General features: G+C 44.6%; 1 protein-coding gene across 6 annotated transcripts in view; it reads left to right on the top strand.

The window, feature by feature from the left end:
* The window catches only part of SMARCA2 (SWI/SNF related BAF chromatin remodeling complex subunit ATPase 2), a 167805-nt gene that overhangs the window by 25021 nt on the left and 120834 nt on the right, over positions 1–21950 (top strand). For all 6 annotated transcript variants that reach the window (XM_079791124.1, XM_079791129.1, XM_079791127.1 and 3 more), the window contains exons 4-9: positions 64–459; positions 6711–6966; positions 14027–14153; positions 16293–16466; positions 17679–17852; positions 19955–20125. In XM_079791124.1, the coding sequence (XP_079647250.1) occupies positions 64–459; positions 6711–6966; positions 14027–14153; positions 16293–16466; positions 17679–17852; positions 19955–20125 (1298 nt within the window). The remainder of the gene's footprint in view (positions 1–63; positions 460–6710; positions 6967–14026; positions 14154–16292; positions 16467–17678; positions 17853–19954; positions 20126–21950) is intronic.

The raw sequence follows: 21950 nt of genomic DNA on the forward strand, positions 1-21950 counted from the left end.
GGAATGCCTCTCTTCCAGGGCCATCAGGGGCAGCCTGTGATGTCCGTTTGTGTTTTCTCCTAGGCTACATGTCACCGCACCCATCTCCCTTGGGAGCTGCAGAGCATATCTCCAGCCCTATGTCGTCGGGAGGCGGCCCGACCCCACCCCAGATGCCACCCAACCAGCCGGGGCCCCTCATCCCTGGCGACCCGCAGGCGATGAACCAGCCCAGCAGAGGTCCCTCGCCCTTCAGTCCTGTCCAGCTGCATCAGCTGCGGGCTCAGATTTTAGCTTACAAAATGCTGGCCCGGGGCCAGCACCTCCCCGAAACGCTGCAGCTCGCCGTCCAGGGGAAAAGGACGCTGCCTGGCATGCAGCAGCAGCAGCAGCAGCCGCCGCCGCCGCCGCAGCAGCCACCGCCCCAGCAGCCGCAGCAGCCGCAGCAGCAGGCCCTTGTTAACTTCAACAGACCATCTGGTAGGTTAATACGCAGCCACGTGAATCATGTGATGGTCCAGCTCGGAGGAGAAAGACTGCTGGTGGCACAGAAGCACTGGGCTGGTAGAAGCCCAGGGCTGTCCTAGCCTTTCGCTGTACCGGGCCGGCCGGTTCCCTTGCCTTGCTTTACTCAGTTGGCCCAGATTCCTGGTCTTTTCTGCTGTTTGAGCTTCTCAACCACTGGGGACTCTGGTGCAAGCTGTAGACCTAGGCACAGGGCACCATCTCCCAGGATTTTGCCTTCTCTCTCAAGAGGTGCAGGCTTTGCGGAAGCCCATCCACCAGCCCCAGGTAAAGAACTCTGCACCCAGGTCATTCCATCCCTAAAAATGTACTCCTTGACACCGCTCTCCTCGAGCCATCTTATGCCCTTTGATTGATTTCTTTCTATCCCTTTTTGTTGTGAAAAGCATTTGGGGAGGCTTCCAAGACACATACCTGCAGTGAAATCGTTGTCAAATAGGAAGTCAGACACAAAGGGAAGTGAAGGTCCAGGTCAAGCATGTAGGGGCCACAGGAGTTCTCATGGTTGCCGCATCTGAGCATCCAAGATGACGGTGTCCGGGCAGGAAAGGAGACGGGGTCAGGCACCTAATTCTCACCATTCGGAAGGAAGTTGCTCACCAGTTCACAGAGGACACAGGCCCATTTGTAGCTTGAGAGTAAAAAGTGGATTTCCTAGGTGGAATTTATTATTATTATTGTTATTTTAATCCTCACCTGAGGATATATTTTTATTGATTTTAGAAAGGGAGATAGAGAGAGAAACATTGATCGGTTGCTTCCCATACGTGCCCAGACCAAGAATCGAACCTTGGTATATGCCCTGACCGGGAATCGAACCCACAACAACCTTTTGGTGTACGAACAATGCTCCAATCACCTGGGCCACCTGACCAGGGCTGGCATTGTCTTTTTAAATGATGTTACGACTGTAAGTGGTGCTGCATGACAGAGGTATCGATGACATTTGTTCATCATAAATGGAGTAACGGAATCCACATGGCCTAGTTCTTACGTATCCTGGAATCGAAGTCGAGACGATGACATATGTCACGTGTTGAGATGAGATAGTCCTTGTATGGCCTTCTGGTGGTCTGGCTTCATCCCGCTGGTAGAATTCAGAGCTACCGGGGGCTATAGGATGCCCTTTCATGAATGTTGTTTTCTCTGGGAAGGTTATGGGTGAAGTTCCAGTTGTCTGGATACTTGAATATAACAAATACTTCCTGTCCTAATAAACACGATCCCGTGCGTTTTCTGGATCATTTCCAGAAGAGAGGGCTTCATTTTTTTAACCCAGCTCAGTGCCTACATCTCCCCTCACCAGGCCCCTGTCATCTGGGGGAATTTTCTTTATTACTCACTGCCCATGTCTTTTGGATTTCCAGGAGTCAGGCTTCCCTAGAAATGGAAATATTTGGGCAGATAGTGTTTTATGCCAGAGTGGGCAAGGAGGACATGGATGGAGGAGGAAAGTAGATACCTCCTCAAATAGAGCAGGCCCATTCCTGCCCCGGGAAGGACGTCGCCTCTGACAGCATTGCTGAACTTTTCCCCAAATCTCAGGTTTCACAGGGAGATAACCTTCCCTGACAAAGACTTTGTTTTGGATTGGCATCTAGGACAAGTCAAAATAAATGGAGAATTTTTTTTTTAAGTTAATATTACCTTTTATTAATTGTTACTGTTTATCTTCCTCTCCCTCTTTTTAAAAAAATATTTTTGTTGATTTCAGAGAGGAAGGGAGAGGGAGAGAAATAGAAACATCGATGAGAGAGACATATTGATCGGCTCTCTCCTGCATATCCCCCACTGGGGATCGAGCCTGCAACCTGGGCATGTGCCCTGCCTGGGAGTTGAACCCGGGACCTCTTGGTCCATTGGGCGGTGCCAGCCTGCCCCACCCCCCCCCCTTTTTAAATAAAGTATAACTGCTTATAAATACCTCTACAAATATTTCAGAAGAAATAAGTTTAAGTATATCCACTTATCTGGAGGTAGCTGTGATTTCATTTTCCTTTTGTCCCATTTTCTGGTGCTGTTCATGTCTGAAGAGAATCTTTTTGGCCGGGGTGGTCTGCCTCAAACCTGCTCCCAGGTTATAAATCACCAAAATTGACATCATCAGAGCTAACACCAGAGAATTACAGTTTGACTGGAGGAATTGCTCACCGAGCAAGTAACTCTTCAGTCCTGTTATGGGCTGCTCTCAAATCTAACCCATCATTTTTCTTTTCATTCTGATTCATTTTTCTTTTTAGATACTAAAGAAAAATTAAAATTAAAAATGGGAACTGAAAAAAGTTTGGGTTGGTGGGGGGGGTGCAGAAAGGACTTTATGGTAGAAAGTAAAAGTTGTATTGCTGAGTTTTTTCAGTCCCCTTCCACTTCCACATTATTAGTCATCTAAAGTTTCTTGGTATGTTCAATTTAAGTATGCTTTATTACATTTCTTTTTTCTTTTTAATAGATTTTTATTGATTTCAGAGAGGAAGGGAGAGGGAGAGAGAGATAGAAACATCAATGATGAATCATTGATTGGCTGCCTCCTGCACACCCCCTGCTGGGGATCGAGCCTGAAACCAGGGCATGTGACCTGACTGGAATTGAACTGTGACTTCCTGGTTCATAGGTCAACCCTCAACCACTCCGCCACGCTGGCCGGGCCATTTATTTTTTTAACCTGTGGAAACCACTTCAGTCCTTCCTTAATGCACAGAATTGTTATTTGCCTAAATACCTTTGTGAGCCAGAAGGCAAATTGGGAACTCCAAATGCATAGACATTCTGTCCTTGTGAGGCTGAGGTGTTTGAATGAGTTTGTTTCCCTGTTTCTTAAACTCAGGCATGGGGTGCATCCCGTAAAGACCCCCCCTTCCCCTTAGCTGCACTGGGATGCCCCTCAGGAGAGTCAGAGCATCCCTCTACCTTGACTTCTAAGGTGAGGACTGAAGGGAAAGCAGATGCATTTTGTACCTCTGACAATTAAACCTAAACTGTTTACATTGTAGAGGGAGTCGGAGATAAGCTAAAGAATGTAATTTGTCTTCCATTTGCAGATACCAGGGAGAGGTCTTATCAGTTAGCAGACCACCAGTGTGTGCTGTGGAGATGATTTCTGTCAATGGCAGATCCAGCCGGGCAGCTCCACTCTAAGCCGCCCGAGGGACGGGCAGGAAACCTAAGGGATAGGTGGTGCCATCCTGGGCAGGTCTGCTGGTGGCAAGCTGCCTCTGTAAATAGAAGTTTTTCTAGAATCGGTTGGAGGGAGTAGAAAACACCCACGCAGTAAATAAACGTGTGTGTTTAGTTAGGAAAGGAGTTTGCTTGTACGTGAGTCTGATTGCAGGTTCCCAGGAAGCACGTGGCAAGCCGGCTTCTCTGCGTATTTGTGCTGAGTTGTATTAAACCGTAGGAACATTCTGAAGTTTGCTGTAGAGGAAGGAGCATTTCCAAAGTTGCCAGCTAAGACCATACCAAATTTCCCCACATCCTTTCTTTGCCATGCAGTCTGTGCAGAGCTGAGTAATTAAATTAGACTTCTTTCTCTATGTGTCCTTGGTGGCAGCAAAAATGACAAAAGCTGAGGGTGGAGCAGAGTTGCATTGTCTCCTTGAATCCTCACTGCTACCCTCTGAGGTGGGTACTGTTATTACCGCCATTCTGCAGATGAGGAAACTGAGGCACAAGGGGTTAATTAAGTCAGTTGCGCAGGCTCACACAGCCAGCAGGCGATAGAGCTGAGGGGAAGCTTACCGTTGTTTTGGTCCAGGGTGCTTTAAGTGTCCCTGTTTAATTCACGGTAATTTGTAGTACTTTTTAAGTTGGAGATTTGGATATGTAAATCCATGTTTGGATCTCTCTCTCTCTGCTTCTCAATTTTAAGGACCAGTCAACCAGATAAGAATGTCTTTATATTTATCGGTCAAAGGCCAACCATGCGTGTGTCAGCTTTAGTTGGGAGTCAGAGGCTAGAAATGACTAGATTTGGAACCAGGGATATCACACATGCTCTGGGTGCCTTTTTTAGGGGAGCTAAGGGGGGGGAGAGGAATGTGGTTTTTAAAAATAGTGACTTGAATATATACATCAAGGAGTCATCATAGGCTTCTATATAGGTATTTGCAGACCATGATGCTAAAGAAAAAATGCCCAGAATAATTGAAACTTGTAACACTATTACACTGTGAGGGCTTTTTGTTGATGAATTATTTAAACTTTGGAAAGAGGAAAAACAATTTGAGAGCTGAATTTAAGGTAATTATTATGATATTATCTTCTCAGTAAGACCCACATGTTCTTTTTTTATTAAAGGTGGTGGGGGGTTTTCATTATTTAGTATGCTATACCAAGCCTTCAGATATATTCAATTCTGCCAGTTTCCTGAGCTTATTAAGGAGATTTGTAGAATTACAGAAGATTAAAGTAAGTGTTAGAAATCTATAGCTCCTCTCTTCTGGCTGGATCACCTAAAGCACCCCAAGTGAGAAATCTACCCTGTTTTTAAAGACCTCTAGGGAAAAAACTATCCTGAAATGTCCCTCTGTAACTCATTCCAATGCTTAACAACCCTGAGGTGTAATGCTTAGAAGTTGGTTTCTTATATATGGATGAAAGAAACTCTAAGTATAAAATATTATGAAAAGCTATGCAACTATGCAAAAGACCTCTCATTCAGAAAAAAAAACAACACCAGAAAGTACTTAGTTGAAAAGAATCTCTTATTTATGATAGTACACCTAAAATGCCTACAATAAGAATCAATATTTTTCCCTCAAGAATTCTTCATCAACACTAGAACCAGGGCTACAGATTACCTCAAGGAGTTTTATCTAGCTCTGTATCTTTTGGAAAGTTGTACCTAACTTCAGAAGAAGGGGGAAAAAGGAACAGTAGTAACACCACACACACACACACACACACACACACACACACACTGCAGTTTCCTAAGCAGTTTGCTCTAATTCTTCACATTCCTCCTGTCAGAATGTTTGCTTATGGCTACCTGTGCATTGTCATGTAAGCCCATTTCTAAAAGGTATGTGCTGGAAATTGAATAAAAGTGTTTAATTTTTCATACTGTATGTCTTTGTATGGTTAATTATTAAGTCATTCTGAAGTATATAGACTATTATTTTTGTTACCATTGAATCATTTTAATTTTTCTTGGAAAAGATATAGATAATTCTTGAAAGAATGCCTGTGGGAGGTTTTAACTTCTCCTTACTGAGATTTTCTTTTCTCTAATTCACTAAGTCATCTGGTGGCATCTCTGATCATATTTATAATTTTGAAGGAAGTAAAAGTCCACTTAGGAGGAGAGATGGAATCTTCCTATGTTGGGCCCATACTTAACCATCCCAACCTCTTAGGCTCAATGTGGACAGTTGCTTTAAATTAACGTATTAAGTACAGTTCAGTAAGCTTGACGAACGCATATCCCTTTATTCCGATAACGTGCAAAGCATGTTCCCTGTACTACTAATCTTCATATTTGCTAGTTTTTATTAGGTGGAACGAGCCGTTTTTTTCCTCTGCACTGCATGTTTTTTAGAAATATCCCTAGCAGGTAGTAAGAAATGGAAGTTCTGAGATGCACTGATTTGATGTGAACTATGCTTTATAGGTCATGAGGGGGAAATGCCTGCCCCTCCTGAGTTCACACCAGCGGACCGCAGGCTCCCGGCTGGCTGCGTTTGTCAGGCCTGGCTCCAACAGCAGGGCCCGCCCGGAGCGGGCTGAGGCCGCCTGCAGAGCTGCCTGCAGTTTGCAGAGTGTGATTTTAGGATCACACCCAGATTGCATCTGACTTGGGTTATGTCATTAGCTTACTTTTTAATACCCTAACTGACTTAGGTTATTCCCTTACTTTTCTGAACTCTGAATGCACCTGTAGTTCTTTTTAAAAATCCACTTTTGATGTAGACCTACATCACAATCTGGCCGCCCACTCTTTAGTCAGTTTGCTATTGAGGAGTCATTTGGGGGCCATTTCCACGACTGCTCATTAGTGAATGCCGTTTTCCTTTGCCCCAGGTTCTTCTTTCTCTGGCCCCGCCTTTCCTCTCCACACCTCCCTCCTTTTTTCATTTTTCTTCCCTCCTTTTTCCTTCCCTTGCGATATTTCCTGGTCACCATCCCTGGGCTCCAGGGGGACAGCGGGCAGGCCTGGTACGGCCGCAGGTCAGTGACCCGCCCGAGCTGCTCACATCGCTCTTGTCCCACAGGCCCCGGGCCGGATTTGGGCGGCCCGAGCACCCCGCAGAAGCTGCCAGTGCCCGCGCCCAGCGGCCGGCCCTCGCCCGCGCCCCCCGCAGCAGCGCAGCCGCCCGCGGCCGCAGTGCCCGGGCCCTCGGTGCCGCAGCCCGCGCCCGGGCAGCCCTCGCCCATCCTGCAGCTGCAGCAGAAGCAGAGCCGCATCAGCCCCATTCAGAAGCCGCAAGGCCTGGACCCCGTGGAGATTCTGCAGGAGCGGGAATACAGGTAATGCACCCCGTCCCGTCCAGGTCCAGTCCCGGTCCCGGGAGGCGTGACGCTCTGTTCTTGCAAATATCACCCAGCCTGGCGGGTGGATGCAGTCTCCCACGGCTCAGTTGTTCCTCTCCGTGGGGCAAGGGAAAGGCTCGAGGAAGATTGCAGAGGCCAAAACTCATGCGATGAGAGTGATTTCAGCAAAGTGGGGGTGGGGAGGTGGTTGTGGTGGGGGCTCTCCGGTGGCTCTGGGTTGGCAGGACTGTGATTTTCCCTCATTTAATCAGGAAGCTTTTATCAACCCCTATGACGGGTCAGGCACTGTGTTAGGCGCTGGGGATGTGAGCATAAGCGGTTGTCTCACACAGATGATGGGGCGCCTGATCTAGTTTGCCAGCTTGTCCTTGAATGGGGACTGCAAGGTTGGTCAGATGTTGAGTGTTTTGTGGTGGCCTGACCTTCATGATACTATAGTACACTTTGGTAGGTATAATATAGTTTTTGTTTAAATTCATGCATGATTTTGGTCTCTGCCTTTTTAGTATATGTGCTGCTGAAGCGAGTACTTCGTCTATGCCAGTGGTTCTCAACCTTTCTAATGCCGCGACCCTTTAATACAGTCTTAGGCTCTACAGCAGCGGTTCCCACAGGTTGAGAACCGCTAGCAGGGTCGCCTAAGGCCATCGGAAAACACAGATATTTACATTACGATTCATAACAGTAGCAAAATTACAGTTATGAAGTAGCAATGAAAATAATTTTATGGTTGGGGGTCACCACCACATGAGGAACTGTATTAAAGGGTCGCGGCATTAGAAAGGTTGAGAACCACTGGTCTATGCCTTGGTCCAACGTTAGGAGTAAGCCCTATGTAAGTGTCTTCGTATGGGCTCCTTTAAACGCTTCCTCCAGAAACTTATTTTTCACCTGCTTTGGCACATTTGTCTAAATCAGGAGTTGGCAAACCTTCTCTGTAAATGTCCAGGGAGTAAACATTTTACACTTTGCAGGGCCATATGATCTCTTTGACAACTACTCATCTCCGCCCTTGAGTGAGAAAGCAGCCCAGATGATAATGGGCTGACTGTGTTCCAATAAAACTTTATTTACAAAAGCAGGCTGTGGGCAGGATTGGCCCACAGGCCATAGTTAGCTGACCCCTCCTGTACATGGTTAATGTTAACCAAAAGGGAGACCAGTAAGTACTGAGTCAAATGAAAGCAAAGCTCAGGTCATGGTTTCTGGAGTTTGACAGGCATCATGCTCGTCACTTTACTAGCTGTGTTGCCGTGGTCCGGTTCCATCTCTTTTCTGCGACTTAATTTCCTCATTTGTTAAAAGAGGATATTAGAGTATTTCTTGTGGGAGGAGATAAAATGACACAAAGACGTTTAATACATATTAGCTATTACTATTATTTCCCCAAAATTATTTAATTGAAAAGAAAATTAGAGTTTAAAAATTACAGAGAATGTTAGTAACAATGTAATAGGCTCCCTTTTCAAACATCACCTTAAACTTTACTGAAAAACGCATGACTTATTTATTACTGGATTAAAATACTAAGCTATCAGCTGTGAGAGTTATCCTGAAAGAAACCACAGTAACTTGCCGTTAAATGTGTGCAGTTTTTTTTTTTTTTATGACGAGTGTAACTGTAGCCTCATTACTATTGCTAATCCTCAATTAAGAGCTTTTATGTTGCTGTTTCCAGCATTTCATGTATCCCTGGAGAGCTAGACGCTCATCATCTATAGCTACTTCAATGTTCATAGGCTGGTTTTGTTGGGTGAATAATTGCTGTGTATTATAAAGTCAAATATTAGCAAACATTTCTTGGACAGAAAAACTATTTATATGCAATCCTTTCTTTATGTTGCTATAAAGTATCAAAAGCAATTTTTAAAAGACAGTAAATGGGATAGAGAGTATCATTTACTCTAAAATTCTGACTTCCTAAGAGTGAACATTTTTTCCCTACCCTGAAGGCACAAAGCTACCAGTATCTTTGTTAAATCATGTGAATTACCTTTATAACGTCAGGATACTCTCTGTATCTAGAATTGCATCTGTATGTGTTTCTTCAACCTGTGTTGTGTGTGTGTGTGTGTGTGTGTGTGTGTGTGTGTGTGTGTGTGTGTATTTTACTGGCTCCTAGTTTTTCTTTCATTTTCACCAGGATTTTAATTACAGATCTTTCTTTTGCTGAGCTCCTTTTAACACCTTTTTTGGAAGTGGTCTTAATAGGTATACAGCATTAAGTAGTACTATTTCGCCTGTTCCAATATAAGAAAAGCTTTTGTCCTTCACTCCTATAGAAATAAAAATAATAATGTATCTGCCAGTATCTCTTGAACTGTACGCCTTGTAGAATGTGGTGGAATGGCTATTTTTCATAGTATTGTGGCTTGATAAATGTCTCCTCATTTGTAAAGCTGCGTGGCTTTTGAAATGATTGATCCGGGAATCCTGGGTCCAAACAGCTGGAGGGTCCTTTGGACTGAGTTTCCCATGGCCATCCTGAGAAGCACAGGTTTGCACCGGCTGCATTGCAGGGGCATCTTCTAGCTTCTTTATAGAACAATGGCTGGCTTCTGCTGATCCGAAGATAAATTGTTCACCTGCCGAGATTAGTAAAATTTTTCTCTTAAAAGGGGTAGATTAAGACCCTTGGGCACTTGTAAAGACGGCTCGGAGGCGTTTCCACTTGCCCCTCGTAGAGAGTGGCCTGCTTAGCCTGCAGCATTGGTAACTGGAAGGGCCCAGTGTACCTTTACCTTCTGATCAAGGATTTGAGCAAGGTCTGAAAAAAACCCATTGTAGCCCTAGCCGGTTGCTCAGTGGTTAGAGCATCAGTTCTCAGACTGAGGGGTCCTGGGTTCGGTTCCAGTCAAGGGCACGTACCTCGGTTGCAGGACCTCGGTTGCAGGACCTCGGTTGCAGGCTTGATCCCTGACCCTGGTCAGGGCCCATGTGGGAGGCAACCAATCAATATGTCTCACTCACATTGATGTTTCTCTTATCCCCCCCCCCCCACCTCCCTTCCACTCTCTCTAAAAATCAGTGGGGGAAAATATCTGGGTGAGGATTAACAAACAAAAAAATCTCTTTTACAATTTTAAAAACTTTAGTTTGAGCAGAGTCATCTGTCAAAAGTTCTTTAACCGATGTTCATTTCTTGGACCATTATAATATCACTTACCTTGTCTATAAAATTGAAAGGAAATTGTCAGAATCTTAATTTTTTTTTAACTTTAAGTCCCTTGGCTGCTTTTCCTTGTTCATCATACAGCCAGGATGTTGACAAATTGGCCTTTTTTATTTAGTAACAGCATACATAAGTGTGTGCCTAGGAATAGTTTGCCTCGGATTTGTACAAAGTCTCCAGTTGAAACAGTTTGCCCGTTTGAATTGGATCCTTTCTCTTGGAAAGGAACGTTATTGCTTTTCTCTGTGGTAAGTGTCGGAGAGCTGTTCCCAGTGCCTGTCTTGCCTTTTTGGTGCCCTTTCTTTGCCCCGCCGACATACCTAACTTCACTTCTTCCATTGAGACTTAGATGTTTGGGCAAAAGGGCTCCAGGCATTGTCACGTTAGCATGTAAACTAATTCCACAAATGTTTGCGTGGGAGATGGATTTCAGATTCGCAGGAAGAGCATTTCTGTGTTCTGTCAGCCCTCTGGTTATCAAGGCAGAATTTTGCTTCGGGAAGCAAACATAGCCTGTGTTTTTTTGTGTGTGTGTGTGGGGGGGGGTGTTGTGTGTATTTTTTTGTCCTCCCTGGTATCCATTACAACCCTGAAAATTCCTTCTCAAAAATTGCCAAGGGCCACTTTATCAGCAGAGTTACAAAAAGTCCGTCTCCCTCCCTCGCCCTCTTTTTAAAAGTGTCACTCAGCTCCTTGAAGGAGCAAAATGTACCAGTGTCATTTTCTGTTCAAATAACTCTCCTGCAGGAATCATAAACTTCTCCTCTGGACCTGAACAAATATCTGTTGCCTTTAATGGAACTCTTTTTCTTGCCAGAACAGTCACCCTTCCTGATTTACTGTCCAATCTGTATGAAAAACTTGAGTGACCTAATTCTGCTTCAATTTTCTGAGCTCGTGAGGACACTAAATGAGTCTCCTGCAGTCTTGCAGTATTACAGCTGTTGTTGTTTCGACAAGTTGAGAATCCTGAATCTCTTTATCGGGCAACCTGCTGAATCCCATTGATAGGACGATGAAATTGTCTGGAGAGAAGCATTATTTAAAATGAAGATTTCCATTAGCAACCGCCACCACCCAAAGATAGCATTTTCTGTGTTACAGGAGCCCCTCCTGTACCTTTGTCCCCACCCCCACCCCCCACGTGCTGAATTGAATGCATATCATTTCACCCTCCCCTTCTCCTACACTTTGCACGTTTGTACTCTGTACTTCTTGCCTCCCTTTCATGAAAAAGAGATTCTTTTGTGCTGGGGAATCTGAGATTCACTGACAAGTGACTAGGTCCTTTGGAAAGGAGCAGTCATTTCAGGAAGAAGTGTCCTCCTCCCCGCGCCCCACCCCCAGCTCCTCCCCCACTCCGGTGCCCCAGTCACCCAAGGCTGCATCCACCCCCTGTCCCCACCTCCCTTTTCCCCCCTCCACTCTCCAGCTCCCACCCGCCCACATCAGTGTGATTTAATCTCTACACTGTCCGTCCAGCTGCCCTAAGATTATTTATTTAGTTCTTCAGAAGATTAAGGGAAACGCAGCTATTCCTTTAATTTAGCCCCTGACCCACTTTGCCGAAGAGAGTAAACCAGAACTCCAAGGGATGGTTTGGGTTCTGGGATTTTCAAATGAAAAAGGCCTGAAATGACTCTAGAACCGAGGAAGCAGAAGACCCCTATCGTTGGCCCTCATCTCACCCCTTTATAATATTTATTTTTTTCTTTTACTATGGCCTTATTCTACAAAAGGGAAACTGTTTCAGTCTAGTTATTTCCTTTAAATTATATATTTGAAAAAATCCACAAGAGGTTTTTCTCTTAATATCTCAAATGGTAAGGTGTGTCATCTGTTGCAGTATTTGGAGATTTGGGGCTATGTGGCTATTTAAGAAATTGATCTGGATAAATGAAGTAGCTGTTTGTTTCAGCTAGTGAAAATTTTTGAAAACTGATAGTAATCTCATGAGTATCAATACTAAAAGGAATAAAGAGAAAGTTAGGAGAGTTTGAACAATTTGACCAGAAAAAGTAAAAGTTTAATATTGTTTGAATAAACACATTTTTAGTCTGCTGCATGGTTAAACTATTTACTGTGTTATTGTTTGTGTTGGTAGGCATCATTGAAATAATAACATGATAATACTATTATAATGCATTGTGATGATAAATCACTCAGGAAATCAGAATTAATAACATGTATGTACCAATAAAGTAGGAATCTGTTATAATATTATTTTCAGTGAAATCAATGAAAAACAACACATTTTCTTTATTATAATTTTTAAAATTTTGAAAAAGAGGACATTTTACTTCTCTACCAAAGCAAATAACAAAGTTGTTTTTGGGTTTTTTTTAAACAATCATTTTGATATTTGGGCCATATGAAATCTTAAGATATTTTGCACATCTAAGTCACAGGTTTTACTTTTTCATATTTACATATATATATATATATATATATATATATATATATATATCCATCATTGTAAAGATTGATGAAACCATAATACTAATTTTTAACAGAATCTTAAATGATCAACATTTATAGTTGAGATCCAGGAAAGTTCTCAGTTAGAAAGTCTATTTTAATTATCCTGTAGTGGTTTTAATGTCAGGCAAAGTAGGTTCAGTCTAGAGACCTCCTTTATCAGCTCTGAAGTCAACATGTTTCTTAATATCGCCAGGCTTCTGTTTTCCCATCAGTAACAGCACCATTATACTTTGAGGGGTGTGTGTGTGTGTGTGTGTGTGTGTGTGTGTGTGTGTGTGAGAGAGAGAGAGAGAGAGAGAGAGAGAGAGAGAGAGAGAGAAAGAGAGAGAGAGAGAGAGAGAGAGAGAGAGAGAATTAAATAAAATTGTGCATCAAATGTACTTAACTCAGTGCAGTTCATGTTAACTTAGTTTGTCTTACTGCCTTTTTTATTACTGTTCTTTCTTTTGAAGTCTCTTCCAAGACAGTTTTGCCCCAAATTTGGGCGAAGATAGTTCTAAAAATAGATTTAAATGGCATATAACTATTTGCAAGAAAAGAATCCAGGTGAACTCTAGAACCAGGAGTTTCTCTGAGGAACAGTCCTGGTATCCCGAACGAATGAAGCAAGTGGGATGTCTCCTATTTCCCCCTGAGAGGCATTACCTGCAGTTACATTTTTGATAGTGTCTAACGTGAGGATCCCCACCAGTCCTTTTCTAGAAACCCTCAGTTTTTAAATACTGTTTACTTTGCTGGTTGCTGCTGCCCCAAACCTGATTTTGACAAACGCCTCATCTGCCTTTTCTGTCCCCCAGCAAGCACTGCTCACAGAGGAAGTGGCTGTGGTTGGCAGGGCTCTCTGAATGTTTTGGGCTGGCCGGTTTCTGTGGCCTCAGCATCCACAAGGGCTCTTGTTCACTCAGCTTTAAAGGCCGTCGTCATCAGCATCTTGGCAAGGCAGGCACACGGCCCCGTCGCCGTAGGACAGAACCAGAAGTTGGAAAGGAGACTTGTTTCGGCCTGCCTGCCGGCCAATGGCTGGCTGGGCTTCTTGGAGCAAGTCAGACTTTTCCTGCCTCTCATTTTCTCTCTCTGCTCAGAGCGAGCAGTGGCACTTGATGTTCCTCCTACATGTACCATGAGCCTCCTTTCCTAGGAGTTAGAGAAAGGTTATGTACAAGACCACAGTGTTCAGCAACGTCTAGCACCTGTCTGCATTAATACAAGGGTGGCTTTTCTCTGTTTAACGTCAGCAAATCTGGTTGGGTGTCAGAAATCAGCCATGAGTATCTGGGATAGGTTTTGCCATGAACTTGAACCTAATGTTATTGTTTGTCATTTAAGGCTGAACTGTAATGTATATTTCCATCTCTCCCGCCCCTGTTTTACTATCTCCCTTAGACTTCAGGCTCGCATAGCTCACAGGATACAAGAACTGGAAAACCTGCCTGGCTCTTTGCCACCAGATTTACGAACCAAAGCAACCGTGGAACTGAAAGCACTTCGGTTACTCAATTTCCAACGTCAGGTAGTACCTTTCCCCCAGCAAATCTGAGGCGGAGGAAATGAATGTAATTGTTGGAGATCGGCGTGTTTCCTTAAGTCTGTTCAATATTGCTATAAAGATAGAAACTTAGTAACATCGTGTATCTTTTAGACCAGCAGCCGAGAGCTAAAAGTACTGAAGACGAACTGCTTATTATCCTGTTGTTGTTTTTTCTCGCCTGTGTATCAGATACATTTTTTTCCACCTGCATGATGGTTTGCAAAGTCAGAGTTATGGCAGTTTGTTCCCATGGACGAAATCTTGAGAACAAATGAGATAGCTCACGTTTGCCTTTATGACTCCCAAGAAAAACAGTCAAGTGGTAGATCAGAGCTTCTTTGTAAGCACAAATGTATAATCCTAGCCATTTTAACAAAGACAATATTTTAACAAAGACAATAGCCACTCTCCTAAATTAATAGTCCAGCATTTATAGAAATACATAAACCTGTGTCTTGTAACTTGATGGTTCGTCACAACACAAGTTTGGTGCATTTGATCCTGTCAGACCTCTGTATTGAGTAACCAGTGAGTTATTATCTATTGTTCCTGCTATGGTTCACAGTAGTCACTGATTAATAAACGCTAGCAGAATGATCTGCTTTAGAATTGCTAAATCAGTAGGGCACTAAAGGAATGACATAGAGCTAATTTTCACTTGGATGAGTTTTGTCTTAAGGACCCTGTCTGCAGGTCTCCCAGTCTGCAGGCTGCCTCATTTAGCCAAACGGGATAAGGGGCACTTGGCCGTCGTCAGTTGATGGGTTTGCTTGGTTAAGGTCCTGGGGCATGCAAAATGAATTATTAATGAATGAGAGTGAATTGCATGACTTGGTCTGTTGGAGGATGTGATTAAAATCACAAGGCCACCTCACTTGAGATTGTCATATGACCTTGGGAGTACATTTGCCTTATCTATAATAATAAAAAGGTAATATGCTAATAGACCGGACGTCATTCTGGATGTTCTTCCTGACAAAGCCAGGGCTGGAAGGAAGCCAGCCCCGGTCCCGGGTGCCAGAGGGAAGCCAGTGCCGGCAGCCGGGGGAAGGAAGGAAGGCCTACTCGTGCACGAATTTTCATGCATCAGGCCTCTAGTTGGTTATAATATCACCAAGGGGCATCAGTGTGGCTGGGTGCTGCTTGGTCATAGGCTTGTGAGAGTAGATTAGAACTTAAATTTAAAAAAAAAGAAGGAAAGAAAGAAAACGTCTCTTGAGTTCCATTTTCTTCCTTCTTATAGGTGACTTCATAAAATGCATTGATAAAGTGTTTGATAACATTTGTTTAAAAAATTTACCAAAGTATATTTTTAGGATTAACATTATATTCAAATTAGCTTCACTATGCTAGACTCTTATTAGTCTCTGATTTTTGCTTGATATTATTGAAAAATTCTATTATCTAAGAAGTTTCCCAATGAAATGAGCTGTAATTCATGCTGATTTCAGATCCAATTGAATTATTATTTTGATGTATATTTTCAATTTCCACCCTCTATCACCACATAACATACAAGATGGATGTTACTATATTTATGATCATCTCAAAAAAGTTCATGATATAGTTTAAACTTTGAATATCTTTCAAAGAATATCATTGTTAGAAGTGGGAAGAAGCCCAAACTAGTATCTCTTGTCTTTTATATGAGACTATGCATTAACACTGTTTGAGTATCTGCTGCCATTGTCCATGAACAGGAAGTAATCCTTCTGTTCATTTTGCAGAGCATCATTAAAGTTAATCTTTTTAAAAATGAGGAGCCCCTTAGTATGGCATTTTAAACAAAGTTAAAAATTTTTAAATCTTATTAACTAATTAGTATCATTGGAATAATTAAATAGGATGAATAAATTTATTTAAAATATCTACTTTTTTTTTTACTGTTGAAATGCTATAATTGCTTTTTTTTCCTGAATTATTTGTAAAGAAAAGCCATACCATCTTTGAAAATGCCACATAAATTTGGTATGACTTAGTCCCTTTATTTACTCAAAAGGCCAACTGCGATTGAGAAACCTGTAGAATCCCCCTTCTGCCCCACTGAGGGGAATGGAGAGAAGGAGAGGGTCAGGGGTCTGGCCACCGCCTGGGGAGCCTCTAACCGCTGTCCTCCTGCAGCTGAGGCAGGAGGTGGTGGCCTGCATGCGGCGGGACACGACCCTGGAGACGGCTCTCAACTCCAAGGCGTACAAGCGGAGCAAGCGCCAGACCCTGAGGGAAGCCCGCATGACGGAGAAGCTGGAGAAGCAGCAGAAGATCGAGCAGGAGAGGAAGCGCCGGCAGAAGCACCAGGTACCCCGGCCTGGCCTGGCCTGTCCTCGCGTTTGCACACACGCCCGACGCAGTACCTGGCAGGAGACGCGCCGCGGTGGGCGGAGCGGGCATCACAGGGCAGGAGAGCTCCCGGGAGCTTGCTTAGCCCCCATTGTGTAGTCGGGGACACGTAGGCCACGCCAGGCGACTTGGGCTCGCTTCGTCCCAACCAGGTGTCACCTTCCTCACCCCCGGAAAGCTGCGGGCTGGGTGGGTGGGATTCCCACAGCAAAATCCTGGGGGACTTGGAAAGAAGAAAGCAAAAAGTTATTGTTGTAACACATACAGATGTGGTGTCCAGGGCTCTGTGACGGGCCCAGTTGGAGGTTTTATGGGGCAGATAATTAAGAACATCCCTTCCTAGGGGTTTGGAAATATTTTGATGTAGGATTTGATTTCATGTCATAAGCCTATCTATAATTTATGTTTGTCTTTTGGTGCTCAGTTTAGTGCCTATCCTAGTTTCGTTTTTAAAAAATGTTGGATTTAGTGTACATAAGGGTACCCTCCCCTCCCCCATTATTTAAAAAATATATACCAATTACTTACGGAGTTTTAGCTTCCTATGAAATCTTGAGTCACAATTCTAAGAGAGTTAAATTTTGTTACTGCTTTTTTTAGGGAGAGAGAGAAACATTGATTTGTTCCACTTATTGATGCATTCACTGGTGGCTTCTTGCGTGTACTCTGACCGGGGATCAAACCTGCAACCTTTGGAGTATCAGGCCGAGCTGCTCGGCCGGGACTCTAAGATATTTGGAGCAGAGGAAAGGTTACTTCTATAACATCATTCTCACTGGAAATACCCATGTCCCTCAGGTTTATGTGAGAATGATTGGCTTTTAATTTTATCATTTCCATTTTTCAGGTTCCTCTCCTTTTTCTTTTTATTCTCTCCATTTTTTTTATCTTTCCATTTTCATGTGGTCACACCCTCATAGCTTCAGAGACGGCTCTTCCACAGGCTGGCACAAAAATAAACTCTGAGAGGTCATCTTTCCCGCCAGCCCCGCCGCCCGCACTCAGCTGCGGAGACGCACACCAGGGCACCTGTCCCAGAACAGGCCCAGGTTTCTGGTCTTGGTTGTTGTGAAATGCACACTGCGCGTTTTCCTGGACCGGGCCGAAACCTCGGGGGCCTTGGGAAATGGATTTTAAGTATTCTTTTCTGCTCCCCTTGGGATCCTTCAGGAATACCTGAACAGTATTTTGCAACATGCGAAAGATTTTAAGGAGTACCACCGTTCCGTGGCCGGGAAGATCCAGAAGCTTTCCAAAGCAGTGGCAACGTGGCACGCCAACACCGAAAGGGAGCAGAAGAAAGAGACCGAGCGGATCGAGAAGGAGAGAATGCGCAGACTGATGGTAAGGAACCCGGGAAAACGCCCCCCTCGCGTCCTGTCCTGGGAACGTTACCTAGGCCACAGTAGAAGGAGAAAGGAAAAGCTGCTCACCAAATATGTGACTGTGTTCCCTTAACTTCATGCGGATGGAGTTCAAACATCCTCTTTCCTGGACAATGCACGTCACACATCTCGGGTTACAGCTGGTCAGTATAGGATTCCCATGTCCTAGGATGATGGCATTGCTGCTCAGATTTAGCGTCTCACAATAAAGGAAGGTACTGTGTCTCCTGGGAGTTTTGATAACCAGATCTGGAAGGCTGGAAATGGCCGTTCTTTTAAAAATATTGCCTCTTTGAGACTAAGGGCACACGTTTTGAATGAATATCTCATTACGTTGTGTCTTGGAACCTGATGTCTTTTTTTTTTTTTTTTTTAATGGCAGAAAATTTTCTCTCGCCATGTAAAAAGTGATTGTGACGTTAATTTTGAAATGTTGCTTTTTGTTTATAGCGGGGGTATTGCCAAAGGTTAGTCAGGGGTTATTATTTTTGTGCTGTTATTTTTCAGTGGATATATATCACAGAAGAGATTGATTGGTTTTATTGGCCTGCATTTTATTTTATTTTTATTTTTGGTAATTGGACCTCATAGAACACTGTGGAGTTTACACAAGTGTGTGTGACCTAGCGTGAGTGCTGGAGAGCTGCAGGTTCTGTCGGGTCACAGTTCCTGAGTCCTGCAGGAAGAGAAAGCCATGAGCCTCAGCCCATACTGTGTCCTGGGGAAATCCCAGGTGACAGTGTCTTTCTCCCTCGCTGATGTTAAGGTTTGCATTTTGTTTTCATTAATCTTGGGGGTCCCAGAGCGTAAGCACCCCATTATAAAATGGGTGCTACTAAATCTTACCACCTTCTCCTGCCTTCCTCTCCTTTTCGGGGGAAGAAGAAGACTGCCCAGGGTATGTCTAACTAGCTAGGGAGACTGTTTTAGAGCAATCTGAGCCGTCAGCAGTCCAATTTGTCCGATGGAACCCAAGTGAAGCTATATTAGCACTTCAGTAACAGATTGGTTTGACACTAATGATGAGGCATTTGCAAATCATTAATTTTTGCAATTAAATGATGGAATATACAGATAACAGAGAAACTGAAGTTTTCTATCACTCTTTCTTCAAGTGAGATCAACCATAACGAAAAGCAATTAGAGCTCTAATGGCATTTGAGGTTCGTGCTCATCCACGGGGCCGGCAGCAGCTAGACTGAGGGGTGACACTGCTGTCTCGCGGGCACAGGCGGGAGCGACCCCCCGAAGGCAGGCGCTGGGCCCTTCTGTAACTCAGCCGCCTCCTGAGGAGTTTGCGGCCTGTTCCTTCTATCCTGCGTCACAAGAGGAAAATATTTTTGAGGTTTCCTTTTATTGGGACATAAAAAAAAAAAAAAAAAGATTTCTCCTGAAATGGCTCAGAGTACATCAGAGCTTTTATCCCATGTAACCTCATAATGTTGCTGAATGGGAGGTGGAGGTGGCAATGACTGCATCTGTGTTATTGTTGGGCACACGTATCAGACGTCAGGTAGTAGCTGACTTATCCCCAGTCACCAAGGCCCAGAGGACAGTGCCAGTTATGACAAAAAACCCCCAAATTTGACCTCCCCTATCAACCACAATGTTTGCAATGCTTTTTAAGTATAAGAAGTTATTTGTTCCGTGCCCATTTGATTTCTTTTGCCTTTGGAAATACTTAGTCTCTCCACTTTTGATCGTATTTGATAATTTCCAAAATACAAAGTTAAGAATAAACTTCAGATGGTGAACTGTCCGATTTTAACATTTTTTTTGTGCAGTTAAAGAAACACGGAAGAACCAAGAGCTGAGGCAGCGTGCTCCATCACACACATAAAAGCTGTGGCCACGTGTCCTGACTTGGCCGTGAACCCCGGTCTCCCGGGATGTAGGCCTCGCTGTCCCCTGTGTGCCCGGTCCCAGACTGTGCGCGGGAACCCTCGCAGGCTGGAGCATTCGCTTTGCTGCACTCACCACCGGAGTTCCGACTGTCAGGGAGGAGGGAAAAGGCACCTGCAAACTTGCATTAGGCTCTGGTCTCGCTTCTTTCCTTAACAGGCTGAAGACGAAGAGGGCTACAGGAAACTGATTGATCAAAAGAAAGACAGGCGCTTGGCTTACCTTCTACAACAGACCGATGAGTATGTGGCCAACCTGACCAGCCTGGTTTGGGAGCACAAGCAAGCCCAGGCGGCCAAGGAGAAGAAGAAGAGGAGGAGGAGGAGGAAGGTGAGTACCCAGTGGAGGGACCAGTTTAAGGCATGTATTGCTCTTTAACATATACACTTACCACACTAATATAAGGTTTAGATTACTGGGTTGCAAAAATTGCTCGTGTAAATGGGTATGGTGTGAAAGAGTTGATTAGGCATACCAGACATTGGAGATGAGGGTGTAACGGATAGGATGTATTCAGCTGTCACAGTGTGGTTCATATTCCCATTGTTTCATACAGTATTTAAAAACTAAATACACATGGTCCGTAAGAAGAGATAAAACACAGGCACAATTAACTGTTTTCTTCAATGTGATGTAGGGTGGCAGTGTGCTCAGTTAAGAAACGAAAGTGAAAAGTTGGAAGAAATTGCAGTGTACAGACTGAAAGAAACCATAGAAAGACGTGAGAGATAGCTTTGGGATACTTTGGAAACAAATTTCAGCCTGTTTATTTGGACAGACAGCAATGCCAGAATTGTTCATTTATATCAGCAATCCTATGTCCCACTCAGGGAAGTGGGCAGGTCAGGGTTTCAGGTGATGATGGAAAACAATACCCTTAGGTTAAATTATGTCCTAATTGTCATGAGAAGTGAAAACTAAGATACAGAATTTCTGCTCTACAGATATTATACCTCAGCTCAAGGGCAACATGCTAGTGTAGGCCGGTGAGTATGGCTCTTCTTTGAGGCTTAAGTAGTCTGCGAACAGTTCTTGGTTGATGTTCTGTTTCCATGGTAAATTCTAACTGGCCCGGGTACAAACAGGATGTCTTCCTCAGAATTGGGAAGATTGAGGATGGGTAGCATTTAATTGTTTATTCTCTGCACTGAATAATTGAGCAAAATATTTTTCCAAAAATAATTAATTTCATGGCTCCTGAATTCTCATACCTGTTTCATAATGAAGGAGGAGCAATGCATGACTGAGAAGGCGCCTGCTTGCTCCTGATCCCTGTAGTAGAAGATAGCTTCCCTTCTTGTGAAGATGCACCAGGGGTGTCTCAGGGCTTGGGTTTAGACGTTTCCGTGGTGAGGAATACCTCATTTTCTTGTCAAGGTAGCATTATAGACGTTGCAGAATTCTAGCTCCCAATATTTAACTTACAGAGACACTTTGAGAGTTTGTGAAGCACACAGGCAAACAGATACAATTCTGTAACACTAGGGGCCCAGTGCACTAATTCGTGCACCTTGAAAGGAACTATGGGCCGCGAGGCTGTGGTGGGTCTCGACCCATCCTCCATGTCCCTGCCCGGCCCCTCCCGCCGCAGTCCCTGGTCCCCTGTCTACCGGCAGCCCCACTCCCACCGCCGCTGCTCCCACACGCTGACAGCGCTGGCCCCGCTGGCCCCGCTCATATCCGCTGATGGGCGCAGAGCGATTGGGGCTGGCGCTGTCAGTAGGTGCAAGCCGCGGCTGCCGCCCCAATTGCCCCTCAGGAGCAGGGGGAGGTGGAGAAGCCCTGAGGGGTGACCAGAGCTGGCAGCCACCATTCACACCCACTGACGGCGCCGAGTGATTGGGACCAGCGCCAGGCGCTGTCAGCGGGTGCAAGCAGCGTCTCTGGCACCGGCTCTCGGTGCCAGCAGGGCCAGTGCCGGCAGTGGGTGTGAGCAGTAGCTCCAGCACCGGCAGAAGGTGCAAGAGGTGGCTGCCGGCCCGATCATGCCTGAGGAGCAGGGGGAGGTGGAGAAGCCCTGAGTGGCAATCGGGCCCAGCAGCCGCCGCTTGCACCCGCTGATGGCGCTGAGCAATCAGGGCCGGCACCAGTGTGCGAGCGGGGCCAGTGCCATTAGCAGGTGCGAGTCCCAAGCGGGACTGCAGGAGAAAAGAAT

The sequence above is a fragment of the Cnephaeus nilssonii genome, assembly GCF_951640355.1.
Source record: "Cnephaeus nilssonii genome assembly, chromosome: 14".
Lineage (NCBI taxonomy): Eukaryota > Metazoa > Chordata > Mammalia > Chiroptera > Vespertilionidae > Cnephaeus > Cnephaeus nilssonii.